The sequence below is a fragment of the Oryza sativa genome, chromosome 10 (genome assembly GCF_034140825.1).
Source record: "Oryza sativa Japonica Group chromosome 10, ASM3414082v1".
Taxonomy (NCBI): domain Eukaryota; kingdom Viridiplantae; phylum Streptophyta; class Magnoliopsida; order Poales; family Poaceae; genus Oryza; species Oryza sativa.
Window position 1 is genome coordinate 18,432,960 of NC_089044.1, and position 27,986 is coordinate 18,460,945.

A 27,986-nucleotide genomic window follows, 5' to 3' on the forward strand; every position below is an offset into this window, starting at 1 on the left:
CAGGACTCCTCACGACGAGGAGAGGCCACCGGATATGGGCCAAAGAGGAAAGGTGACTGGATCTAGGCTGAAGAGGAGAGTCAACCAGATATGGGACTCGTTGTTGCCGTCTCCATCATGCGCCACCGCCCAAGCCTCCTTCCCCGACTCCGCCTTCTCGGGCAAAGAATGCCAAGGAGGGAGGAGGCGGCGACGGTGGCGGTCATGTCCATCATCAGCCACGCTTGCGGTCGCCACCATCTCGCCATCACCGCTCTCTCAGGTTGTGGAAGAGAGAAAAAGGAAAAAGGGGGAGAAGAAGAGAGAAAAAGAATAATTTGGTCCATTTTTTTTAAAAAAAAATGCATCCAAGAGGTAAACAGTGGCATATCTCAAATATGTGTAAAATTATAATGGCGCGGTTCTAAATACTTTAATAGTAGTAGTGTATTTCAAAATCAACATATTTTGTGACATGAATCCAATTAACCAAAAAAGAATTTGAGTAAGAAAATGCATACCTACCTAAATGCAACCATGCAAAAGTATTAATTTTAAAAAAAGAGTGGAAACTGCAAACATAATTTCTGATGTGTTATGACTTATGAGGCCTTTCTTTAATGGTAGAATGGCCGAATTGCTGAATAACTTTGTTAAAAGAATACATTAAATATTAGTATATAAAGTTAATAATGAATTTAAAATAATCTTTTTTTAAAGTTCATAACAAGTTTCAGCAATGCACTGTTTTACATTTTGAGATATGTACAGTACATTTTTGTATAATAACAATTTTTTTTAAAAGTAGTTCTTCTGTTTCATATTATAATAAGTAATTTGACTTTTTCCTTAATCAAACTTCTTTAAGTTTGACCAAATTTTATAAAAAATAGTAGTATTGTCAATACAAAACAAATATATTATCAAAATATATACATTATTAAATTTAATAAAACTAATTTAATATGTTGTTAATTTTTTTTATAAATTTGGTCAAATATAAAAAAAAATTGATTAAGAAAATGGTAAAACGAGAAACGGAGGGAGGGAGTACTGTTCGATGGTTTCTTCCATTCTTGCTACAGAAAAATAAGTTCTTGCCGGCCCAACTCAACACCCGCTGCTCGATCCCGATCAGCCACGCTTCCTCTTCCGCCGCCGCCGCCGAAGAGGGGGACTCGATAGACCATGACGACACCCGGATCCTGCCCCTCGTCCACATCCGCCGCCCACTCTCCCGTCTGCCTCGCCCCCTCCGCCGCCGCAGGCACGTAGCTAAGCTGCTATACAAAGCCCGCCTCTCTGTCACCCACTCACTGATCTCCTCCTCCTTTTTTTTTTTGGCGCAGGGGAATCCCAAGAGATGGTGCGGCCGCGCATGGTGCTGTTCGGCGACTCCATCACGGAGCAGTCCTTCCGCCCCGGCGGCTGGGGCGCCGCCCTCGCCGACACCTACTCCCGCAAGGTGGAGTAGTACATGATATGTTTCCTCTCTTTAGTTTTTTTTTTTGGGGTGCATTTGCAAATTTGCAATCGGTTTTTTCAATTTTGCAAGGATACCACTCGAATGACAGTTCTAGTAGTATTTTTGCAATTTTCTAGTGGCAGTTTTGCAATAATAATTTAAAGCAGTGGTAAATTTGCAATTGTCTTTTTTTTTTTTTTGATTTGATCTTCTTTGTATGGAACGATAATATGCGCAGAGAACTGGGAATGTTTCGATCCCATTGTTTGATTTCTAAGGAATTGGGCCACTGACCAGTTTGAGATAGCTGAAAAATTGATCGATTGATGGATAATCTTATTTTTGTGATAGGTGTTTGAGGGTAGAAAGGAATGAATTATGAACTATGAAGTTGGAAAGTTGCTTTAGAAAAGTATTCCGAGAAAAATGCATATAGAACATTTTTTTTGCACGAAACGCAATGTTTAGGACCTTGGAAGCGTGCGAATGGAAATCTGAAATCCAGAATCAGAAAAGTTGCTTTAGGAAAGTATTCCAATAAATTATCCAGATTTTCGGATGCTTGGGAACATTTCTGCTTTGCTTAATCCTTCCAATCTCACATTTCTTTGTCAGTTCTATGACATTGTAGAAATGACTGACTTCTTTCTCCTCCTTGTATCATATGACATTGTAGAAATGACTAACTTCTTTCTCCTCCTTGTATCAGGCTGATGTAGTTGTTAGAGGCTACGGAGGGTACAACACAAGATGGGCTCTATTCTTGCTACATCAAATCTTTCCCCTGGTAAGGCAGTTAGTCATCTAGCTCCGGTGCTACCAATGGTATGTCCAAATACTCAGAGATTATTGCACCCATGCCCTGCTCTGCTCAGGTTGGAATAGTGCCTCCTCTTGCGACAACTGTATTCTTCGGTGCAAATGATGCAGCCCTTTTGGGACGAACAGGCGAGCGACAGCATGTTCCCGTTGCAGAGTATAAAGAAAATCTCAAAAAGATTGTTAATCATTTGAAGGCAAGTTCTTTTCATTGGTGCTCCTGCTCTTGATTACTTCAGTTTCCTGTGGTGTTTGTTTTCATCTGCTGGCAATGTTTTTCAATGTACAGAATGTAAATGTTAAATTCTGATGATCTGGAACTTACAATGCTGTAAGAAATTGGTATGCAAGTAAAAGTTTTGCTATCTTGATGATAGCCATGATGCCTTGTTCATGAGAAGTGAGATCACTAGTTTTATGTTGTCGAACAAATACATGTGTCTGGGTAGATTAGATAGCTTACTTCTGTTTGCAAAACAATGAGGATGAATTGGATTCTCAAGGTTCTTCTCCTCATGATGAGCTCTGAGAAAACAATTATGCTTTATCCCTGATGTGTCTTTTCCATAGATACATTGGCACTTCTATATTACCGTAGTGCTATAGCAAATTTGCCTTTCATTTGAAAGACCTGTTTTTTATTCATGAGTAATAACATTTATTTGTCAAGGACAAAGAAGGAAGAAAAGAGGATAAAGTGCTTACAAGTTCTAAGATGACTTACATTTAGGTCACAATTGAGAAGCCTCAAGCGACTTATCTTTTGAATTGGAGGTAGTAGTACATATTTTGTAAATGGCTAGCAAAGCTGAAGACATGGAACTTTTTGAATTTGGGTAGTAGTTTAAAAATGTAGCAAGGGGCTTACAAGCCAGAATTAACATTTATTCCTAAATAAGAATGTTTATGCTAGAAACATCAAGTGTAAGACTTACAACTTGTGATGTCCATTTGTTAAATTAGAATGTTTGGTTACAGTTTTCCATGTAGAAACAGGGCGAACTTTATATTTTGAAGCTTGAATTCAGGCAGTAAATAGTTTCACGTTAGTTAGAATCCTTTTCTGCTTATCAGATACTGCCTTTGCATATGAATCTCAGGATTGCCTACTTATGGTCATACATGGTTTGATCCCCAATTGTGAACGCTAGACAGGAAAAATATAATCAGCAATTACACATATCTCACTATTCATATAAAAAAGTTCCACCTAATAGTTTACCGTTTTAACTTGCTGACTTTTTGATAGTAGCCGCTAACACTATAGCTGTGTGAGCTTGGTTTCCAAGTCGTTATATAGTATATGTAAGGCCACTGTGAAGAACATTATCTAAATTAGGTTTGAATTCTGAGAGTAAAGTACTCTTAATGGTCAAATGAAAATTTACAATCATGGTTATATGTCTGAACTACCACATTTAAAAATGATTTTCTCAAAACTTTTATGCTAACCTCCTTGCAGGATTGTTCCAAGTCCATGTTAATTGTACTAATCACTCCGCCTCCTATTGATGAAGATGGAAGGGAAAGATTTGCACGGTTGACTTCATGCTCTTGGGGGCCTGTTTTTTCAAATGAATGATATTTTTTCCTTGACCCAAAAAAGAGATGCTTGTGTCTAAGATCCAGAAATATATCCCTGTTTTTACTCTATTGCTAATAATGTGACCGCAAGATCCATATTTTGCTTGACATTGTCCTGTACCTTCTTATTCAGAACTTTTTAGCAGTTCCTTAGCTGACAGTTACGTTTCAATCTGTTGGGAGTCTGGTCTGGAGTTACAACAACAACAAAACTTTTAATTATAACTTATGCGTCCATAAGTCCATTCTAGCTCTATGTATTTTATATATGTGTTACATTGGCTCTCTATTAATTGTTGCTATTTCCACCCAAGATCACTCTATGGAGAAGAAGCTAGGAAGCTCCCTGAAAGGACAAACGAAATGGCTGGTGTGTATGCAAGTCAGTGCATAGAGCTAGCCAGAGAAATGAATATACACTGCATTGATATTTGGTCAAAGATGCAAGAGACCGCAGGATGGCAGAAACTTTACTTGAGGTATTGTTTCATGTTCAGCTTTTTTTTTTCCTTTTTGTCATGCATAGCATCGATTGAGGTGAGTTGCCTATATTTGGACAGTAGGATTTGCTTTTACTAGCATATTTGACCATAGGTTGCTCACTTCTCGAATAAACATGACATACGTTCTGGCCTTAAATATATACAGAAAATAATTAACCGCAAATTCAATAAAAATGCATGCCTTATTTGCATTAGAAGTAATGTAAGAGTTACTCCATCTTTGAGTTGTGCTTTTGCGTTGGTTTTGCCCCCACTCTTTTTAGTTATTCCTGCTGTTGTGTTCGCTTCTTTTTGAGGTACTCTTGTTTGAGTGTGGTGTTTTGTTTGCTTCTTTTTGAGATATTTTTGTGTCTGAGTGTGATGCAATGAAGTTCATAGGAATTTCAGCACTCTTGTTCAGATAGAATCACCAGCTCCTAGCAGCAAAGTCCATCTCATTGGAAAATAGTCTTTTTATTCTCATTGCAAAGGAACATTTTCGTTTATGTGCTTCTAGTTCTTGGTTTTTGGTTTGTCTCTTATGCATGACTAAGATGCTATAAGGTGGATGGCGTCATGTTGAGCCTAGTTGCCCGGTTGATCCACTAGCTCACAAAATCAGTTTTTTTTTGCTATATATAGTAGTTAAGAACAAGTATAAGATCCTAGCCCATGATATGGATGAATGATTCTTGAGCCGGTCTTACTTGGGTCAAGCCATTATCTATTTGATGGTTATGATATTCTTCACTGGCTCAGTTGTTGGTTTGTTTTCTGCTAACAGTATTAGAGACATATGTTTTCTAAAATAATCACAATGCTCTTTCTTGGCCTTCCTAATGTAGAACCCTACCAAATGACCCGTGTACCACTGTGCTCCAGCTACATCGGTTAATCACTGTGGTGTTTTTTACCAAGGATAACTTGAGACCCTCTTTTTTTTGCACATCTAGCTTAATTTAAAGAGTCATTTGTGATGTCTCTGTTACTCTGAGTAAGCCATTATAACATGACTTCATAGCATAGTATATTAATGTGCATTTTCAATAGGATTTAGTATAATCTGGTTTCCTTAGACTGTAAATCTGAGGCTGTGGGCTTCCCCCTTCATTTATTGTCAGATTTGATCATTCAGTCATTGTTATGCACATAGTTTAATAGTCTGATGGCTTAAGTGTCTTCATATATTTCGAGTTTGGATAAGCATAGAAACTAACCCTGCAAGCTATTCTTTTATTGTATTTGGGAATATGCATTAAGGCAATTTTATTTTATCTTTACAATGAAAATACTTCTAAGAAACAATTTGGAAACCCTATTTATAAAAACAGAAGCTTCTATAAACCAAGCCATTATTTTACTAGTTATGTTTTAGGAAGTGGATAACCTGCTAATTATTGGAACTATTTGTTCTTCTCCTAGCGATGGACTGCACCTGACGCCAGAAGGAAATGCTGTTGTCCACAAGGAAGTTGTCCAAACGTTGAGAAGTGTGGGTCTGAAAGCAGAAGAAATGCCATATGATTTCCCTCACCATTCCAGAATTGATGGTAGTTGCCCAGAAAAAGCCTTCCAGTGAAGTGTGATGCCTTGAATAGCTTGTGGTGCGGTTCATCTGGAGATCTCTTTTCCTCTTTGAATTAGGAGAAAGATCAAATTAAAGACAATGTTTTACTGCTTCTATCATGAGCTTTTGGAGTGAGGAATTTAGCACCCATTTTTACTCTGGAAGAAATAAAGTTCTCTTCTTGAAACTGAGAAATTGATAGTGGTAGGAGATAGTAGTCCGTGGCCTGTAACCGTTCAGATTTCTACATGGGCACACGACCATACTGGGAATCAGAAAATTAGACCCCGTGGATTATCTGGATTCTGGATGGTTTCCAAGTTGTTTTGCCTGCTCCTGTGTGAAAATCCAGGCGTTTAGTGCTAATATGTTAGGCTTAAAGTATTTTTGATGATAAAAGCAAGTCATAATGTTTATTTTACACGAACAGTTAAATGCTATTTTTAAAAGTAAACATGACCATATATTTAAAAACGGATGTACTCCCTCCGTTACTACTAGATGTGTCACATCCGGTCACATCCGGTAGTAGATTTGTACTAGATTCGTTTTCGTTTTGTTTTTTATATGATGGAAGGAGTATTCATTAATAAGAAACCTATTCAGCCTTTTACCAAAGTTGCAGCTTACACGGGCCGGAAAATAAATTGATAGTGTGTCCTAGTGTCCTACCTCGTTTGAGTCCATTGTTGTGACTTGTAAATGTACGTGCCTATGCGGCATTTTCTTTTTCTTTTTTTTAAGATAGTGGAAATTTTACTGAACACAGCTGCTAATTACATTTAAGTGATTTTCTATTTTTTTAAGATAGTGGAAATTTTACTGAACACAGCTGCTAATTACATTTGAAGTGATGCAAACGTACTAAGACACTCCGGGCTTAGATTTTCTATACAATTATTATTGTTGTATTCCAGGATTAATATTGGAAAAAAATATTAGTCTTGGAATAGCCTATATAGGCTATACCTAATAAAGATGAACTTACTCCTACTTTAGAGAATGTTCGAGAGAAGATGATCATATAAGATTAAGAAGATAAATAAAATGAGATGAACTATAAAATAATTTTTGTATATATATATATTTTAAAAAGATATCGTTTAGTAGTTCAGGAAATATACGTGCCGAGAAAAAGGATTTTCCCTCTCAATCCACCGGTTACGAACAAAGGATTTTTTTTTTCTTTTTTAACCTAGCTCTATTGAATTGGAGCTTTTAAATCCAGCAGATTGGTGCCATAGTTGACGCCATTTTTCTGTAAGTGTAATGGATACCGAGGATGATTAACTGATATTATAGTATGAGATAACATTTCGATTATAAAACATTTCGCACGACGGCCTATTAGCTCAGCTGGTTAGAGCGTCGTGCTAATAACGCGAAGGTCGCAGGTTCGAGACCTGCATGGGCCATTTTTTTTTTAAAAAAAGAAATATTTTCAAGTGTCTTTTTTTTTCTTTTTTGCCTTTCAACCGTGCCACATAAACATTTAATCATCATCATTCAATTCAAACACACATATGCAACCAACAGCTTCACTTATATATATAAATAAATAAATAGAGAGATTACGAATTCAAGAATCAAGCTGCACCTAAACACATTAGGGGAACTCTACCGCTAATCCAGAATATGCTAATCTATCCTGCTTAACGACGATGTCGTAATGTGGTTACAAGGGCCATAATGCCATGCGAAGTGACATCCACAATGCCTCTTCCATTGAGATTTAATTTGTTTGTCGCAGTAGCGTAAGTAGTACTTCCTCCGTTTCATATTATAAGACTTTTTAGCATTGCCCATATTTATATATATGTTAATGAATATATATATATATATATATGTGTGCGCGCGCGCGCGCCTAGATTCATTAACATCTATATGAATGTGGGCAATGCTAGAAAGTTTTATAAACTGAAACGGAGGTAGTAGATTATAAGATAGGGTCACATTTCATTAGCAACAATGGGGTACAGTCTTGGTTAACCGGCTCACCCACTCGTCAGGATGCCTGCACAGCAAGAGACACATGGTTAGGCATCACGTGAACTTTGCACAAAGCATGCACCTCTTTTTCGAAGGAAGACAGTGAGAAGAAGGAAAAAAAAACACACACATTATCAGCAGTTTACATAGTAGAAATTTTTTAACTTGAAGTTCCACCAGCCTTTTTAATGTTTCGAGAATGCATCTCATATGCACTCTAGCTAAACTTTGAGATGATAATACTTTTATGACTATGGGGTGACGTTCACAGATAACTCAAATCATAATTACAAATGGAGCCATATATGGAAATAATCACATCCGTGGATGTATACAGGTACAGTGATAATTGTAATTTGCATGGTGATGAATTGAAACTTGGAAAAGGAGGTACACAAAGCAGGTACCTCCTTTTCCAAGGAAGACAGTGAGAAGAAAAAACACTATACACGTTATCAACAATTTACATAGTAGCATAATTTTTTAACTTGAAGTTTTACCAGCCCTTTTAATGTTTCGAGAACGTATCTCATCTACTCTAGCTAAGCTTTAAGACTATGGGGTGACGTTCAGAGGTAACTCAAACACAATCACATCCTTGGATGTATACAGGTGATAATTGCAATTTGCAGACTTAATAACAGTTGCAGTTTAGTAACATGCTGAACTCAAGATAGTTCAAAAGCATGTATCCTATATTTGAAGTAAACACTGCTTTGTCCCTGTGACTGTGAAAACACATACAGGTATAGTTCCCAATGCCCCAACAGTGAAAACAAAAGGAAGACGTGCACACTGAGTACATAAAATTGATGAAAATTTTGATTAAAGAAAGATTTGAAATTTAGACAATGTTTTAACAGGCGAACTGAACACATAAAAAGCAGTAACAATCTTATTTTAGGACTGCAAAACAGTCAATAGAATAGAAAAAGGTAGGGTCATATTGTACCTCTTCCAGGACACTATCTACAACTTCCAGAATTTATCTGCTGATTAGCTGAGAAGCTGCATGTTTCATGCTACTAAATAACAATCTTATACTCCAGCTACTAGCTGCTTAAAATAACTTCAGCATCTTCTTTAAGGATCTCACACTCAACTAACTTCTGGTGGAGCATCTGTGCCTCTTTATTCCAGCCTGATTTGGCAACTTTTGTGACTATGGATGAACACAATGAATTCCCGGGGATACTATTTTTTGATAACATTACTTTAGTTATTTCAGCAGCAGCTTCCACTTTACCATCTCTACATAATGCCTGGATCACCATGACAAAGGTAGTTGTTTTAACTTCAAAGCCTAGAGTGAGCATCTGATTTAAAAGGTCCAGGGCCTCATCAGCCATGTCTTTCTTACAAAAACCCATGACAAGTGAACCATATGTGATGTCATCGGGGCTGATCCCGTCACTAAGCATCTCATCAAACAGAACCATAGCTTTCTTAACTTCAGCCTTCTTTGCTAAAGCATCTATGAGGGTATTGTATGTGATGAGAACCAACTTGTATCCGTTTTCTCTGATGCAGCGAGCAATCCCAAGAGCTTCCTCAACCATACCCTTTTTGGAGATGGCATTCAGGAGTGTGTTGCAGGTCACAATATCAGGAGAACAATTGTTGATAACCATCCTCTCCAACACATCAATTGCCTGATCCAGATGCCCATACTTACAAAAGTAATTGATAAAAATATTGTAGGTTGTAACATCAGGATCACGATTCACCTGGTTCATGTCTTCAAGCAAATCGCATACTTCATCCCACCTTCTCATGTTGCAGAGGGCATGGAGTAAGATGCAGTAGGTTGTACCATTTGGTTCAAGCCCTTCAGCAGCAAGACGAGTTAAGATGAACTTTGCATCATTCAGCCTGCCAGCCTTGCATGATGCACTGATGAGAGCATTATAGGTGACGACATCTGGTTGACATCCTTCCAAAGAAAGTTCATCCAAGACTTCCAAGGCCTTCTGAGGGCCACAATTCTTGCAAACAAGATCAACAAGCAAGGTGCTTGTCATCTCATATGGTGGCCAACCTAACCTCAACTGTTCTTTCCAAAAGGAGATCGCCCTGTCATACATACGCTGATTGAACATGCACCTAATCAAAGTGTTAAAAGTGATGCCGCTCGGAGAGCAACCACTGAATCTCATGTCTTCCAGAACCTGCAGTGCTGAGCTCAGCTGCCCACCACGGCAAAGCTGCGCGATCAACATGTTGCAGCTGATGGTGTCCGGAACCCCACCCGAAAGCACCATAACCTCAAGAACATGCCTAGCTTTGTTTGCCTTGCCGGTTTTAACGAGCCCGCGGATTATCCTAACGCAGCACTTAGTCTCCGGAATCTGGCCATGGAGCACCATCTCATCAATCACACAGCAGGCCTGGATGAGCTTCCCGCTGTTACAGTACCTGCGAAGGTTGTCAGCATAGCACTTTCCTCCATGTTTTGAGAAACCTGCCACATCCATTCCCTCGGGGTTCTGGTCCAATGGCTTCCTCGGCTTAGCATGGATGGGTGATACATCCTTCTCAGAATCTGCGGCCGCCCTCCCAAAATCATCCTGCGGCCGTCGGTCTCGGTCTGGCTGCACAACTACAAGACTACCACCACCACCCTCACCCTTGAAGAAATCATCCCTAGGCCGTCGTCGGTCAGGCCGCATCACCACCAAATTACCCCCATTCTTCTGCTCGGTTCTGGTAGGATAATCCAGATACACGGCGTGCGCTGTAACCCGCGAAGACCGCATCGTAATCGAGGCGCTTACGGTGATCGGCGCAGAGCCATTCGACCACAGGCCACACCGGTGGCAGCGGCTGACGTCACCCGAACGCGCCATGTTCATCGAACCACCACCACCACCACCATTGACAGCACAATCTAACCACCCCCACTGCAGAAATTCCCCGCAGATAAAAAAAATCGCCTCACCTTCCTCCAAATTGCAGAGCCCTAAATTCCCAAATTCCCAACAACCCCGGTTCTTGACAGGATTCCACCACCACCCCCTGCACAGATCAGAGGGTGCAGCATCAGCAAGAAGACGAAGCTAGCCGCTAGCAGAGATGGAGAGAGAGGGTGTACCTGCGGAATGGAGGAGGACGCGGCCCTCTCCGCCACCGCTTCTCCCCCTAGCGGCGGCGAGGCGCGGCGAGGCGGAGGCTAGAGAGAGAGAGAGAGAGGGAGAGGGAGAGAGAGTGGAAGGGAGAGCGGCCACCCGCTCGCCAATAATATCGCCGGCGCCGCCGCTGGGCCGCCACCCCTCGCCGGAGATGGGCCTTTCTGGGCCGGGCTTAAGTGGGCCGTCATGAGTAGGCGGGCCGCATTTTAGGTGGGCCTCGTGGGGGCCGTGCGGCAGACGGGGAGGAGTTCTCTTTCCCGGCTTTTGAGTTGAGACGCACTCCAGCCTTTTCTTTTCTTTTGTTTTTCTTTTGTTTTTTTGTTGGGTTTTCTTCTGGCTCGACTTTTGTCCCTGGTAACATGGAAAGGTTGGGGCTTTGCTTTTCGCTTTTTTCATCTTTTTCCTGCCGTGTGTGTGCAAGTGCAACGACAGTTTTGAGAGAGTTTTTCTTCTTTTTTTTTGTGAGGAATTTTGGAGTATGGACTAATGGACATGCAATTCAATGCACGATGTTTCTTTTTTCACTTTTGAGGGAGTGAACAGGAGGCGAGTCAGATTTCGATGGAAAGTTCAAAATGACAGTTTGTTTTTCTTTTTACTGTGAAAGGAGAACAAAGCACAGTAACAATGGCACTACAAGCCAAACGACTAGGGTTTGTTTTAGCAGGTTGTTATTTGAGAGCCAAACTTTTTTTTTCATTGAGTTTGGTATAATTTGTATGGTATTTGTTTTCTCTCTCTTCTTGGTGTAGCCGCGACTGTGTTATCAATTGAAATCAAAGACATTATTATGGTAAGTGGTGAAATCGCCCGATTCACCTCTCCCTATTTTTCTTTCTTTTTTGCCATAAGACCATATATCAACTTCTAGCTTCCTACACAACCAGACAAACAATACAACTATTTTTCGCAAGTATGAGGGTGTTCTAGCCATTTTAAAAAATAATAACAACGTTACAAAATGACAATAATGAAATATCGTAAAATATACTATAAAATTGTTGTATAAAAAGGAAGATCACATCTTTTTATTTGTTAAATGTTTCTCAAAATTTTACATGTGGATGTAAATATCCAACAGTTTAGTATTTTCTTCGTCCATTAACATTTGCCATTATCGTACTGACTTTCGTACGAAGAGAGTATTTCACGATTAATAACTCCAATCCATATGAGATTCATGTAACTTATTTCCACCTTAAATAACAGATATTTTAATCCAAACAGTTATGATATAGTTATAATGTAAATGCACGCCGTAAATATAGCCTAAAGTTCTATATACAACAGACTACACTATTTCACGCCAATCATTAATATATACCGTTGGGAGCACTAAGTTTAAAATCCAAATGAATACCTGAGGAGCACTCCATCGGTCCCAAAATAAATTAACATATATTTCAAATATGACATAATATAATAGATCTGGATAGATCTATTATAATCATTGGTTTATTTTTAGGATGGATGGAGTATAAAAACAAAACTCATTTTATCTAAAATTCAATCGTTTAATCATTGTGGAAAAAAAAAAAGGAAAATAAATAAATCAGAAGGCAGAGAGCCAGCGAGGCAGCAACGTCGGCTCTCCATCGCCTCACCATTTTCACCTCCGCCCCCCAAAAAAACGGACGCAAACCCATCCATCGCCGCCGCCGCCGCCACCTCGCTCCCATCGCTGCCTCCTCCTCTGCTTCGTCGCCGCGGCGGCATCTCGCCGGCGGCGATCGGCGTGACCCCGAGCGCCCGCAACACGCCAGGCGCGATCGGAAGCGGAAGCGCCCCCCTCCGCCGCCGCCGCCGCAGCCACCATGCAGGGGTTCCCCGGCGGCGCCCCCGATCCGCAGCAGCTGCAGTCCACCATGCTGGCCATCGAGCAGGCCTGCTCCCTCATCCAGGTCGACCCCCCCCTCCACCCCATCCCCACGCTCTCCTCCCCCGCGCCCCGCTCTCGGCGTCGTCTCGCTCAATTCCCTTCCGCGGCGGCTAGTGCTTGTGCTTGTGCTTCTCGGGGGGGGGGGGGGGGGGGGGGGCGGCGCGGCGGAGTAGATTTGGTTGGTGCGCGCGTGGGCTTCTGCTCGTCCTGGTCTCGCTGTTACGGCTTTTTGGTGGCGCCATTCTATCCCCCCACCTTAATCATCGCACGTGGGCATGGTTTACTGTTCGTCTCGTGCGGCTACTGATCGGTGTGCATCTGTGTGGATTTGGTGAACGGGGATTCTGGTTGAGGTTTTAGCGAGGGATTTGGTGTTTATCGGGCTTTGTAACTTTGGATTGGTTGCTTAGGGTGATTTGGGTCAGTGAACTGGATGCTTAGCAGTGAGATTATGGCACTCCATTGAGCTTTACAGGGGCAAATCTCAACTTGCTGTTCATATTAAACTGTTTCAGGTTCTCATTTAGATTCATCTCAGTCTATCATTGATGTGTTGGGTTGAGAACTTTAGAATTTGCGTATATTGATTCAGCTGGTTTCACTTGCAATGATCTGTTATCTAATTCATATCTGATCAGTTCAATTGGTTGACGAGTTAGATTATTTTTTTGTATTCTAATAGAAATGCACTCTCTCTAGACTCTACTGACCCGAACTGTTGGTTCGGTTAGTATTTACTATTCTATAGAATTGTGTGCACCTTGGCCATGCTTTCTATTGCCGCTGGTCTCGGATCTACTTATTTTCCTTTTTCTTTAAGAGGTATTGTTTCCGTAGGCGCAAGAATGTGTTGTTTATTCCATGTTACTGACTAAATTATCTGAATCATGTCAAAATTGGTGGAAAGGGGGTGTTCTTGGTCCATTCCATATTTAGCTTAGTGTTGCACATGGACATACTTTAGTTATTGTTTCTTCATCCATTGACTGTAAAAACCACTTAGCAGCTAAGCATTGGATATTTGGATGATTTTGCAGATGCACATGAGTCCAGCTGATGCGGAAAAAGTTATAAGTTCACTGCATTCATCTCCAATGCCTTATCAAGCATGCAGATTTATTCTTGGTATGCTGTTACATAGCTGAAATGGATTCTCAATGGGGCCTTAACATATTCTCAATTTTGATGTAGAGTGCTGAGTATCGAGTAGGATTTAGGATGGCTGATTACGTAACCTTTTTATGGTGTAGTAATCTACCTTTTCTTTTTTTCCTCATCTTTTATGTATATATGTTCCTTTCAGACTGCAAATATTTGTTACCTCACACACACCTTTTTTTGGGGGGGTGGGGGGAGGGTGGGTAAGTTCCGAAACACTTATTTGTTTGTTCAGTCAAGAACTTAACCTTCTGCATTATTTTCATTACTCCAAGTGCAAATTCCACAACCACATCCCCTTTTGTTTCTGAAGTTGTCAGCACCTACTTTGAGAAAATACCTTCTTTTTTTTTATAAACCGCTACAGTTCAGCGTTATGGATAATTTCTGATGGTTGTACCCTGTGATACCTTAGTAATGTATTTTTGATTCCACAACTATAAAGCCCAAACAAGTCACCAACCATGTAAGTTGTGTCTCACCATGTTGGTTATGAAAGATATTAGATGGTTCCTAGTGTCCTATCAATGTGGAAACCGGCTGGAATATAACTTTATTTACATGCAAACGCACATCCTTAGATGGATGTCGTCAGTAATCTATATTTCAATTCTCTATGTGAACTAACCAATCTGTTCATTTCTCATCCAAATCTTAAAGCCTTGCCTAGTTAGATTCATAGAGGCATAAAGATGCGCACACACTGTTCTGCTATGTCAGGTTTAATTTGAGAAGAGGTGATTTTTTAACATTTTGTTGTCTCCCAGAGACATCCCACATGCCAAATGCGAGATTCCAAGCTGCTGGAGCAATTGGTGATGCAGCAATAAGGGAGTGGGGAATCCTTTCAGATGACAACAAAAAAAGCCTAATAGTGTGAGTTTTTGCGGGAATTTCATACTTGTTTAATATGAATCGTAGCATTTCAACGCCCTTGGTATAATTATTCTAACATTGTAGATATTGCTTGAACTATGTTATGGAGCATGCAAGTTCCCCGGAAGGTTATGTGCAAGCAAAAGTTTCTGCCGTGGCAGCTAGACTACTCAAAAGAGGCTGGTTAGTTTATAATTTCTGCTTTCTTTGCCCATGTATCTTTTGCCTGTCACTCTATTTCTCCTCATAGCTTCTATTTACGTAACATGCATATTTTTTATTGGTGTTTCTTCAAGTTAATTTTGGTCATAGAGGTATAAGAACCACCAGTGCGTGGTTGAATATTCATCTGCATTTTTTCATTCATCGAATTATAGGGGTAAGGTGTTATTTTGTGCATGTTTTGGTATGCACACTAATGTACACAATCTTTCCTATAAATGTCTTGATGCATTAGGTAGCTGATGAGTTATGTACTTAACTTACCCAGCACTAGCTCATACAGGACAGATATTTAGTATGGACTCATTCCTTTTGGGTGGCTAGTTGCACAGAATCATCAAGTGTAATTATTGCACAGATGAAGGTGGAGGAATCTTTCTCCAATCCAACATCCCTAGTTTATAGTGGCATATATTCAAAATTATGAATAGCTATTTCTTAACGGTACAACCGTTTGCTTTTAAATGAATTATCTGCTTCTTAGTGTGCTTCAAGGCAACCAGTTGGTCTAATATTTTGGCTTCTGAAGGTTTGGTATTCAGAAATAAGCTTTGATATGGAATACATATTTACAGGGTTGAGTTTTCAGACCAAGAAAAAGCTGCCATCTTCTTTGAGGTACAGACTGCTCTGAAAGTTAGACGACTCCAGACTGATAAGTGATGCTTTCCTTCAGTTATTTAGTCCTTAAAATCTCTATCGGCCTATTTGGCAGAGATCAACTCCTGGATTCTTGCGAAATATGGAGTTTGTAGACTAAAATAAAATGGTTCAAAATGTGAACAAGATAGCTCACCCAAACAATCTCAGTTTACCCCCAACTCCAGCTCCAAGAATTTTTGGACTAGATATACCCAGAGCTCTGCTAAACATGCCCTTTTAACAGAGCTATAGCTTTCACCCTCTTATATCAGCAATGCTGGACAATATTTTGTCCTATATGAAACAATAATATATCCAAGCTCTTATAATAGTAGCTTTTATAACTTTTAGTGGGTCAGCTAGATGGATGTGTCTGATTGTTTTTTCCCTTTTGTTATTTTGTGTAACATTTTCACCTTATGAGAAAGCATGGTGCCTTGAATATACCGCCACTAATCTTATGCTAGATAGAATATTTATTTGGTATTTCTACCTCATGTTTTTTTTAATCTTCCTTATCTGAGTTCAATTACAGTGCCAATCAATTTGTTTTTTGTGAAATACCTTGCTAAGTGTGCTGTTTGATATTCTTTTCAGATTGAGCAATGCGTACGAGGCATCCATGGACCTAATCGACAATTTGCTACCATCAATTTCTTAGAAGCCTTGGTATGCTAGTTCATGCAGTCTAACATCACCATTTCACTTCTCCAACTGATTGTGAACTAAACTTCATGTCTGAACTAGGTTTCGGAGTTTTCCCCTGGGACTGCTTCTGCTATGTGCCTGCCTAAGGAATTCCATGAGCAATGCCAATGGTCACTTGAAGTGAAGTTTCTGAAGGTGGTTAACTGGTTTCCCAAATAATTTGAAGTCCCATAAGAATCGCTCTTTCACATGATCATTGTAGTTTTGCTCTTCGATTGTCATCCTGATATGCCATTTCCTGTTTCAAGGACTTCTATTGCTGGGCACAAGCTGCTGTGTTCAATTCTGCAGACAGGATATTGAATGTAAATGCAAGTGTAGCAGAGGAGAAAGCATGCTCAGCAGCATTTCGCCTTATGTTCCAGATATTAAGCTGGAGTTTCAAGCACAATGTGGAGCATGCAAATTCAGAAGCTAAGATAAATTCTGGTTTGAGGAGTGATGCCATAAATCTGAAGAAATTTGAGCGTTCGCTGGTGAAGGTACAGTTATTTTAGCTATTAACATCTTTTACTGTGTTCATATGATAAATGGTTTACATTTTCTATTGTAGCCAGGGTCTGTGTGGAGTGATGTTCTAATATCAAGTGGGCATGTTCAGTGGGTTTTGAACTTTTATACTGCTGCCCGCCAGAAGTTCTCATATGATACGCTATGGGTTGATTCTCCTATTGCTACCTCCTGCAGACAGCTCATAGTGCAGCTATGCTCGTTGACAGGCTCTGTGTTTCCTAATGGTATATTCTCATTTTGAGTAGGCATTGTTTGCTTAGCCATAATTTACATATTTAGTGGTCATGAAAAGCTGCGTAATACTATATCAACCAGCAAATATATTGCCAAATGCACATTTGATCTTACCTAGCTGATTCCCCTCTATTGTCAGATAACGCAGATGGACAGATTCAATACCTTGTGCGCATATTATCTGCTGTTGTACATTGGATTGAACCTCCTGATGTCATTGCTGCATCAATTCGAAGTGGAGCAAGTGAAAGGTCCTTCAGGAACCGTGATTACAATCTTTCTTGAATCTGAGAAACGTTGGGAAATACTAATGAATACTATGATTTACTCATTTTGCAGTGAGTTTGTAGATGGATGCCATGCCCTTCTTTCAATGGCGTCTTTGACTACTTGTTCGCTTTTTGACAACCTCCTGAAGTCAACGAGGTTAGCTGACTGCCTTTTGTAATTTCTACTAGTAAAAACACAACGACAAAAAATAATGACTACTCACTACCGTGAGTACCTCCTGAATTCCGTGATCATTTATTCTTGCAATACCAGCTTGGACTTGGCATGCTGTTTCCTTGTTGCTCTAACATGAGCGCGCTTGCAGGAACTATGGCACAATCAACCTACTTTCTGCTTTGACATCCGAAGCTGTCAAGTCTTTTCTGGATAACCAGAATGAAGAAGAAACCTGGGGCTCGGAGTCTCTTGATATATTGTTAGAAACATGGAATGTTATTCTGGGGGTACTGTATCTCAGCTTTGTATCAAGTTTAATCTACAAATGTGTTTTCCTTTCTACATAGCTCTTTTTAACCCAGTTCTTATTTATTACTCCAGTTTAAGATATATGTTGGACGTATTTGTTGGATTTTTTTCTCTAAAATTTAAATAGTAATTATCCCATAGTAGTTATTTTCACATTTCCCCACTCCAGTGCTTGTTAGTTGGGATTATTGTGCAAATGAAGTACCGCTGCTCATTGTGCTCTCTTTTTCTTGGATTAGACGGGAATTTCGACTCTGCACGGGAATATCATTTTACCCTAAATCTCCCGTGCACTAAATTTTAACTACCTTTTTTTTATGAATTAGTGTCTTGACCTGAGCATCTGAGCTCTGATTTTCTGTCATGCGATGACTTAATATTGTCAGAACCAGTTGATTAACTGTTATATCCTTAACCATCACTTTCACATTGTTTTATGCATCCTTTATCTCCACAATTGCATTTCCTTCCTTTAAAAGAACATTATGTAGTGCCATGCACTATACAATTGCATGTTTTGGTTACATATATCATTATCATCAACAATGTGGGAACTCAGAACTCCCTTTCAAAAAGAAATGGAAGTATCATGATTATTGATGGCAATTTCCTGAGCAGTATTGAGTGATGAAGTGCTTTATTTTAGTTTTGCTTGCTCATAAAATGGTAGATAGAAAAACCAATTAATTATCAGTTGATTTGGATTGCATTGTGTTACCATTAATTACTGTAAAAAAATATTCATTTATGGTCCTTTTACACAGGATGTTGATTCCGAGAAAAGTCCTATGTCAGTTGATGGAGCAATTGCTGCTTCAAGTTTGTTTAAGATCATCGTGGAGTCACATTTGAAGGGTACAATCTGTTGTATTTCCATTTAGACTTACTCATGAAGATAGTTGTATTTGTTAACATCCGCACATAAAGTACATACTGACTAAGCTTTTCTTGAAATAGCTGCTGCTGATTCTGCATTCGAGGATACTGATGATGCCGAATACTTTCATGTTTCTGTTTCAAGTATGTTTAAATTCCTTGGAGACATTTAGGAACAAGTCTGGTACTCTGGTTGGATGAGGGGATTTGGATCCTAATGAGCAATCCCCTTCATCCAAACAACCCTCACTATTCTCTTTGGGTGGGTTCCTTCATTGGACTAAAAGAATACTTTCTTGTTCCAGAGCGTGATGAGCAGCTGGCCTTGTATGCTCAGATTGCACGTTCAGCTGCTGACACAACTATACCCTTTCTTGCACAATTGTTTTCAGAGCGATTTGCACGGCTGAGTCAGGTGTTGCTTTCATCTTCATCTTGTGATTTACTTCAGTTTTGAACTTATTTACAGCTTCCTGCTACACTATCTTTTCTACCATGTTATGAGTTATATTATTGTAGGATTTTTTTTTTAATATTTGTATGTAATCTTTAATATCTCTTCTTTGCAGAGAAATGGTGAAAATGATCCTACTCAGACTTTAGAAGAGTTGTACTGGCTGTTGCTGATAACCAGTCATGTCCTAACAGATTCAGGCGAAGGAGAAACACTGCTTGTAAATATTCCAAGCATATCTCTTTTACTAGTTCTCCTAAAATCTTACCATGACTTTTGAATATTTTTTTTATTTACAAGTAATAAAAATATAGCACACTACTTTAGCATATATTGCACTTCACATCAGCTTTTTCATATTTTATTATCATCAAATCCAATGTCAGAAGTTTAAAAATATATAATAACACACTACTTTAGCATATTTATGATTCAGTCACAAAAGAGTGTTGTTTTGGACATTTTACATGATCCCAAAAAATCCATCACTTATTTATGCTGTATTATGTTCATAAAGCATGCAAAAATTATAATATTATCATGAAAGTACCTTCTGAGACAAACTTGTGCATTATGTTATGTCCAGTCTAAATATTCATAATGATACCAACACACAAAGTTTTCAAGAACCCGCATACATTCCAAAACAACACTATATTGGCTGAAGAGAGTACTAAAATGTAAAATGCTGCACCGGAACCACGGAGGCACTGTGTTGTGAATTATTTGTGCTGAACTCACAACTCAAGTCATATGAGAATTTTCACTGTCAATTAAATGTTGAACAGATACCAGAAGCATTGCAGGTTGGATTCCCCTATGTAGTTGAAGTAGCACAGCATCCTGTAGTTGCACTCTCATGGTAAGTTTCTTGTCTAGTTGTCAAATTGCTTGGGAGAGTGACCGTTCTATAGAGCAATCACTATTGCTGATTTTGTGTCTACTTAATAGTGTGATCTTGCTACACTGTGCAGTTAGCAATTTTGACACCTGAAAATGCTTACTGTTATGAATAGTTACTGTAGCATATCTCTGAAAGCTTTTATTTGTTCTGGATGGTGAATGTAATACCAAAATTTTCAGCCGATTATTGACTTCTAGACATATAGTGTAGCACACTGCAAACCGTAGCTGGAATACTATATGGCAATACAAGTTGATCAGTTGATTCTCTTTGTTATGCAGGTCCATAATAAATTTTTCTCGACAGTGTCTAGATCCAGGAATCAGGGCAAGGTACTTCAGTCCGCGACTCATGGAGGTACAGTTTTTGCTGTTATGATTTATCTGTCAACTTTGTTGTCTTTACTTTGGAAATTTCTTTCTTTTCTTGTTTGATTGTTGAGCAGAATCCTACCAGTATTCTGACATGCAGGGATCTTTGGATTGGGTAGTTCCCTCCGCTAAGGTCTCAAGGCCTTGAGGATTTATTTTTTCTTTTCATATTGACTTCATTGTCACTTTAGGGGATATTTTCTTGATTATTATACCATGGACACTGAATTATTCCCCTTACTCTTTTATCATTGTATTCTTTGGAGTCTTCTTTTATACTTTTCTGGCTTCCATAATTTCTTTGTATCTCCTGGCAGGCTGTGATTTGGTTCTTGGCCAGATGGGTCGCAACCTATTTAGTACCACTTGATGTGAGTAGGGGGCAAGTAAACAGAGCAGAAATTGACAGTGTGGATAAACACATGCTCCAACATTCTAGAAAAATGCTAAACAGTTTTGCTTGGGAGAATAACCAAGGAGAGCGTGTTCTTGATTTTGTTGTTCTTATTTCAATGGTAGCACTTACTACATATCAGGGAGAAATTGAGCTGCAGGTAACTTTTGCTTGCACTGGTCATTCTGTAATTCTGCAAAAAATATGTTGTGCACACTGCGTATGTGTTTTGCAGTGACTAGTGTTTAGCAATAGCCATTCTGTGCAAAAATAAGTTACTTTCTCTAGTAAAAATTTTAGAGTTCTTTTTATTATTATCACCTTTGACCTTTAGTTGTTATCACCAAGATGCCCTTAAAGAAAATGAAAACTTTGATACATAAGTACATGACGAATACTTTCTTGGTAAAATATCTGAGATTTGACCACACTCTTCCTGCAGTAACAATATTTTTTTATTGAAGGGAGTTTATTGGTGTACGCATGCCAGAAGTATCTCTCTGCCTGTCCATTCAGGAGTCTATGTCTTATCTTTTGCTTTGATTTCTGTTGCCAGACACTTACATGCCAGAAGCTACTTGCTACAGTTGTTCGACGGAAGCACACATGTACTTATGTTGTTCAGTTGGTAAGTTTCACTAATTAACCTATCCATTTTACTTTATGCATACTAAAATAATTAATAGCATTTCTATCATGTATGGTATATAATCACTTTTTTCACTTTAAAACTCATTTGTGCTGTGCATATCATAGATTCTTATCCTGGTCTGCAGCGCAGCATATTTTTCCTGTTCATAGTACTAGAAGTTAAGATACTAATGAAATAGTTACTGGTCATGATCCGGTACCTTGAATTTCATCCAATGTAACTTTCTTCTTGCTCTTCTTTATTCACTTGGTCATTGTGTACTTGCCTGACAATGTTTGATGTTTCTGAATTCTTAACAAATAACACTACAGTAGCACACTGAACCAAATTGCTTTGTTTGCTTGGTCCATCACACATCCAGCCAGAACAAACAAAAGTTCCTGCAAAAAATAAAATAAAATCTGTAATGGAGATTGATACTGTTGACAAATCTAACAAGTTCTAGGGAAATATTCATGTTATGAAACAAATTGTGATTTTCCTGTCATCATCAATATCTCTTGTTCTGTTCTACTTTTATTTCATTGTGTTCTATAATCTTTCTGTTACTGTATGTAACCTTTTTAGGACTCGTGGCGTGATCTTACAAGAGCTTTTGCAAGTGGACGTTCTTTATTTTCATTAACTGGACGCTTACAGGTAAGTGATTTGAAATGTATATGTCATGCTGGACTACCTCAATTTTTCATATCATGAACTTATGCTTTTGCTGTCCCTTTTCCCAGAGATCTCTAGCAGAAACACTTGCCTGTGCAGCTTCCTGCATCAAAGATCCTGAAGCATCTGTGCAGTAAGCCTAGTCAACTGTTGGCTGTTATTCTAAGAAAAACTACAGAGTGTTTAACTGGCCTTTATTGGTTTCAACAAAGGTATTTGAGGGACCTCATGGGACCGGTTGCTGGATGCCTAGTAGAGAATGCTAACAGGAGTGATCTCAAATCTGTGGCACAGCAAGCAGATGTTGTTTATATGGTAAGTCCTCATGTCCTTTGCTTTTTGCTCTCTGAGACAAGTATAACTGGAAAAAGCTATAGGTCTGTTGTCTATTGGAACGACTAAGAGGAGCTGCTAGAGCTACCCAGCCTCGCACTCAAAAGGTTCTATTTGAGATGGGTCACACTGTGATGAACTCGCTCTTGACTCTTCTGGAGGTGTACAAAAATCAGGCAAGTGACCCATTTTTTTGTCAACTATTCTATGATGCGTGTACAAGTGAACTTTGAAAGATCATGCAATAATGTTCATTTTCTTCAGTCTGCAGTCATATACATGATACTCAAGTTCGTCGTTGATTTTGTTGATGGTCAAGCTGTGTTTTTGGATGCTAAGGAAACATCAGTTTTGGTGAGCTTTTGCCTGAAACTACTCCAAATATACTCCTCTCATAATATTGGAAAGGTATGGACAGGAATTCTTATTATCACACTATTTTTTTTCAGTACACTTTTCCTCCACAACTATGGCACTGAATGACTTCTTCTCTCAGACATTCTGAGTGCAAATTTTTGTTCACACGCCTGTGTGCATTTGCTTGTCTCATCTGCATGGTGCATGAGTACAATATGTTGTTGGCTTTATGTGAATAGGAGCTTTTGGTTGTATTTGTGAAAGCAGTAGTTAGAGCACCATTATTACAGGGAATCATATAAGATTGAAATTTGAGGATCTACCCATCCTGTGACACTGACATGTCGGCCCATCTAAGGTCACTGGCATGTGGGCCAGGACCCAGGAGGGCTCAATTTCAATCTAAAGGGAGGGTATATGGTCAAATTTCATACAATATAATGTTGCAAGTTCAAAGTTCTAGTAGTATGGCAGAGGAGTTTGTATCTACATTATCATCACAGTACGTACTTTATGAATTCAGAGCATTTTGTAGCTAAAAGTAATCATGCAGAAGACCAACTGAGCATGCTGGTAAAACAAGTTTTGGTGGTCCTGTTCAACGTTAATTGTAATTTTCCTTTCTTTTTGTTGATGCTTTCCGTACCTCAGTTACAACCTCTTTCTATGCCAAAACACTTCCGTCTGGTGCTTCTGTTTCTTTACAGAGATGGCTATCTACTTATGATTTTTCTGTTCATTAAAATCATCTAATTTGACACAAGCAGTTTCTGGGAACAAACTACCTTGATAGTTGTGCTGTGGGTATAAATAGTGACCATAATGAAGGTTTAGATATTCAACAAATGTGGGAACTTTGGTTGATGTGATATAGGCAAAAGTATATATCGCTTCTGTTTTTCACTTTGCAGTTTATGTTTCAGAGTAATTTACCCAACTATACAATTATGATTTGCAATTATTGCATACAATGTTCTATTTCACCTGACCCTTTTGTACCTATTTTGCTAGGTAATGCTCTCACTTTCTTCAAGTTTGCGCAGTGAGTCACAAGCTGAAAAATATAAGGATCTACGTGCTTTGCTTCGTCTTCTGACTAATATATGCTCAAAGGATTTGGTAAGAATCTTACGTTTACACCTTGTGGTGTGTTCTGTCCAAAGGTTCCCACTTAACTAAGAGGCACCTGCGACGAATGCAGGTTGGTTTCCTATCTGATAGTAGCATTGAAGGTTCACAAGATATTGCTGAGGTATTCTGCTGATGTACACCCCCCACCCCCCACCCACCCACCCACCCACACACAGACAAGGATTTCCAGTTTCTGCGATCCTGGCTGTTGCTATTTCTTGAGTAGGCATCAGACAGCAAGCTCCAGAAACATAAATCTGCCATCGTAGCCAACTCTTCTGTGATGATCTGACATAAACATAAAACATCAAGGACAACAAACCAATTAAGACCAATTGGGTCCTTAAGTTCTTACATTTTCACATATCAAAATAATTAAGATGACCAATATAGTTATAAGTTCTTACATTAGCACATACAGAAACACAAAAGTTGATTTAGATTTAATTAGCGTAGAGTTTTGGAGTGTGTGTATATATATATACATATATATATATACATATATATATATACATATATATATATATACATATATATATATATACATATATATATAGGTAAATAGGTAAATTAACTGGTGCTACATGGAGTATGGGCTCCAAGATTCAAATTGAGTATATACCCAATTTGAATGAGTATGAAATTTTTTTAAATGTTTAGATATGAACATTAACTTCTTTACTAACAAGTTCAAACAAGTTTGAACTGAGTTTGAACTTTTTTTTTGTTAGATTTTGGTTCTAGGTATATAACATCCAAACATATAATTCGTTAGGTATGTAATAATGAATTGTGAAATAAAGTTGAGTTTGAGTTGTTTTGTTGTTAGGTATTTGTATGAATCAAATTCATATACCTAGGTATATACTCACAATTTGAAAATTTTTAAAAATTTGAGAGAATTTGTGTGTTTTATACCTTGGAGCCCGGGCACCATGGAGTCCCATATAGACACACACACACACACATACATACATGCAAAATGAACAACAACAAAAAAAATCTACAAGAGCTTTCCCCATCAAAGGAGAAATGACATTTTGTCATCCATTTCTTTAACTAGTACATTCTCAAGAACTAACCATGGTTACTAATTGGTTTGAAACTTGATAACTGAACTGTTACTTTCACAGGTCATCTATGTTGGAGTTGATATTGTGACTCCCTTGATATCTTTGGACCTTCTGAAGTACCCTAAACTCAGTCGTGATGTAAGTTGTTTTCAGCATTTTTTTTTGGTAATAGAATACAATGGCAATCAATGCTAACAGGTGTTCTGGTCTCTTTACAGTATTTTGCTCTTATCTCTCATTTGCTGGAAGTGTACCCGGAGAAGGTTGCTAACTTAAATAAGGTTGCCTTTGCAAGAATTATTGGAAGTCTTGAGTTTGGCCTGCGTAATCAGGCAAGAGCATTTTCTGTAGACCATTTATTGCTCTTTTTTGCGTTGTCATTTGATTGCATCATATTAGTTTTAGGCTAGTCAAGTTTCAGCCCTACTTTGGTTAAAGTTTCAGCAGTATGGCTTGTAGTACTTGTGGCGTAGTTTCTGTAGATTGAATTGGGGCTATTAAAGAGTCGAGTCTGAAGCTTTAGTTGACAAATGACTGTTGGATTATACTCCTTACTACTTTGCTATGAGTTGCTTTGCTTGAGTTTCTGTGTGTTTGCTATGAATGATCGATTCTATGATCAATAACACAAGGTGGCTTGACAAAGTACTTTTGCCTCATAAATTAAATGTAATTGTGTGTTCGAGAAAAAAAAATGTAGTTGGTATTTTGCTACCCTGATGTTTTTGCATTTCAATATTGAGCTTCTCTTGTATTTTATAAATCCGATGTGTTATATATACTCAACATTGCAGCTGTTGTCTATTTCGTATTATATTGTACTCCAGTACGTATTATGTTCGACTGATATTGCTTTTTTTTTTCTGTCTATCTTGCAGGATTGCGACATTGTCGACAGGTGCCTTACAGCAATAAATGCTCTCGCTTCTTACCATTTCAAAGAGAGACTTGGAGGTAGGGGAGGACTTAGCTCACAGCTTATGGAATCAGAAGGATCAAATGGCAAACTTCAGGAAAGCATATCAAGTCACTTTTTGAGGCTGCTTCTGCAATTGCTTCTGTTCGAAGATTTCAGGTGAGCTCTGACATTCAGTAGATCAATTGTGCTAAATAATTTCTTTGATTGCTCCAGTTCTATGTAAAGTATACGTCTGAGACATCACGACACTCTTTGCAGAATGGAACTAGCAGGTTCTGCTGCAGATGCTTTGCTTCCTTTGATTTTATGTGAACAACCGTTATATCAGGTTCTCTCCGTCTCTTTCTGTTTGTCTGTATCTGAAAATAGGAACACATGATGCATAGTATGGAGTATTTTTAATGTCATCAACAATAACATATGGTTTTTGCAAGCTGCAGTACATTTGAGTGTTTTCAAATGAGAAGGTCCCCCCAGGAAAAGGATAGATTGATCGATAATAAAATCAGATTATAAATGAATAATTGAATACCCATAACATTTTTCCACTTTGTAATAGAATCATATAGTTGTAGGATCAACTGATGAAGTGTAAAACCAAGGCCTAATCGTGTGATTTTGCTATGCTTTCTCATCCTGCCATTCTTCTGTGCAGAGGCTGCTGCAGGAGTTAGTTGAGAAACAACAGAATCCAACAGTGAAATCAAGGCTGGGAATGGCATTTCATAACCTCACAAGCTCCAACAATCTCTCCAACTCGCTCGACCGCCCAAATAGGCAGAGATTCAGGAAAAACCTCCGCACTTTCTTGGGCGATGTCTCGGGCTTCATGCAGATAAAATAGACGTGACAACATGATACCAGTGTTCACTGATCGGTCACTGAAACCACAGAAGATCTACCCCCCGTTGTGCCAGGAGCGCATGTGTGAATGATGCGATGCGAGTCGTGAGCAAGAATGTTTGACATCACAAGGAACACTCTCTCCAGTCGATGACAAAAGGGTTGCTTCTCCAGGAAGGACAGGGATATCTTTTGTGTGTGTCACAGGAATATCTCCACATTTGTCACGCTGGTGACAACCGGATGCCATGTCCACACACAATGAGACGTCATGTAAATGGTTTTCGTTTCGGTTAAACATGCTAGGGCACCATACACATCAAGGTAGTAGTAGGGATTTTGTTGCGACATGTCACCCACATTTTTGCTCAGCCTATGATCAGTGTAGGAATTAAAGATAGGAGTCGCTTTAGCCTTTAGCATCCACTTGCTGGTGTCAACTGTACCCATCATACTGTACTTAAACCATTATCCTCTCTCTGCATTGGTGAGAGAGAGAGAGAGCACACAAAGCTTCAGGTTTCTTGCTGTAATGATGTGAGATCATCTAGGATTCCGAAGTAGCCTTTGGCTAAACACGGCGCAGCTGAAATGATGAGCCCTATCACTGCTGAAAGATCTGCATCCTTGTGAACCAAAATTGGTTTGTCTTTATGAATGCGCCTTAACTCCTTGGATCTAATCGTGCCAAAGAAAACTGGGCGGGCCCACGTGTCCCTGTCTCTGGGCGGCATTGGCATATGGGGGACTTTTACGTCTCCGTGGGAATCTATGGACTTCACCGTCGACCATCACACTGCTGCGTGTCGGTGGCTGCAAGCATGACATACAATTTATCAGATCCAATTTTAGGATTATTCTAAAATTAGAATTTTAAAACTTAATTTTAAGTTGGTTTTGATTGTAGTTTATTTTCCAGTAAGTCGTTAAAAACACTTATAAAAGCATTATTCATAAATTATTTTGCCAATAATAAAACAGTACGGTTTATAATCATCTGTAACTGTGATGCTCATGTAGT

General features: G+C 38.9%; 3 protein-coding genes and 1 non-coding gene across 7 annotated transcripts; 3 read left to right on the forward strand and 1 right to left on the reverse strand.

The window, feature by feature from the left end:
• Positions 1 to 1,078: 1,078 nt before the first annotated feature.
• Positions 1,079 to 6,202, forward strand: LOC4348894 (GDSL esterase/lipase At5g62930). Its single transcript, XM_015759420.3, has 7 exons — positions 1,079 to 1,246; positions 1,329 to 1,444; positions 2,154 to 2,231; positions 2,320 to 2,460; positions 3,726 to 3,802; positions 4,162 to 4,326; positions 5,752 to 6,202. Exons 1-7 carry the CDS (start codon positions 1,168 to 1,170, stop codon positions 5,906 to 5,908), a joined length of 813 nt encoding a protein of 270 aa, XP_015614906.1. The 5' UTR covers positions 1,079 to 1,167; the 3' UTR covers positions 5,909 to 6,202.
• Positions 6,203 to 7,237: 1,035 nt separating this feature from the next.
• TRNAI-AAU (transfer RNA isoleucine (anticodon AAU)) lies at positions 7,238 to 7,311 on the forward strand. The gene has a single exon. It is a non-coding gene; the product is annotated as a tRNA-Ile (tRNA).
• A 109-nt stretch (positions 7,312 to 7,420) lies between these two features.
• Positions 7,421 to 11,056, reverse strand: LOC4348896 (pentatricopeptide repeat-containing protein At1g08610). The gene is made up of 3 exons (XM_015757225.3): positions 10,977 to 11,056; positions 8,838 to 10,900; positions 7,421 to 7,910 (listed from the first exon to the last, which is right to left on the reverse strand). The coding sequence occupies exon 2, from the start codon at positions 10,735 to 10,737 to the stop codon at positions 8,938 to 8,940; it is 1,800 nt and encodes a 599-aa protein (XP_015612711.1). The 5' UTR covers positions 10,738 to 10,900; positions 10,977 to 11,056; the 3' UTR covers positions 7,421 to 7,910; positions 8,838 to 8,937.
• A 1,534-nt stretch (positions 11,057 to 12,590) lies between these two features.
• Positions 12,591 to 27,498, forward strand: LOC4348897 (uncharacterized). Of its 4 annotated transcripts, XM_015758626.3 has the most exons (32): positions 12,591 to 12,914; positions 13,930 to 14,017; positions 14,818 to 14,926; positions 15,011 to 15,109; positions 15,724 to 15,766; positions 16,388 to 16,459; positions 16,538 to 16,633; positions 16,747 to 16,980; positions 17,052 to 17,235; positions 17,385 to 17,496; positions 17,585 to 17,671; positions 17,841 to 17,979; positions 18,766 to 18,856; positions 18,959 to 19,021; positions 19,183 to 19,292; positions 19,447 to 19,551; positions 20,120 to 20,193; positions 20,517 to 20,592; positions 20,924 to 21,160; positions 21,557 to 21,628; positions 22,220 to 22,291; positions 22,378 to 22,442; positions 22,522 to 22,624; positions 22,687 to 22,818; positions 22,907 to 23,050; positions 24,011 to 24,118; positions 24,201 to 24,251; positions 25,264 to 25,341; positions 25,422 to 25,535; positions 26,082 to 26,278; positions 26,381 to 26,450; positions 26,778 to 27,498. In XM_015758626.3, exons 1-32 carry the CDS (start codon positions 12,828 to 12,830, stop codon positions 26,964 to 26,966), a joined length of 3,501 nt encoding a protein of 1,166 aa, XP_015614112.1. In that variant the 5' UTR covers positions 12,591 to 12,827; the 3' UTR covers positions 26,967 to 27,498. The 4 variants fall into 4 exon arrangements, with proteins under 4 accessions (XP_015614112.1, XP_015614113.1, XP_066160997.1 ...); XM_015758627.3 differs by lacking the exon at positions 24,201 to 24,251; XM_026020573.2 differs by lacking the exon at positions 12,591 to 12,914 and having other exon boundaries at positions 13,918 to 14,017.
• Positions 27,499 to 27,986: the final 488 nt, after the last annotated feature.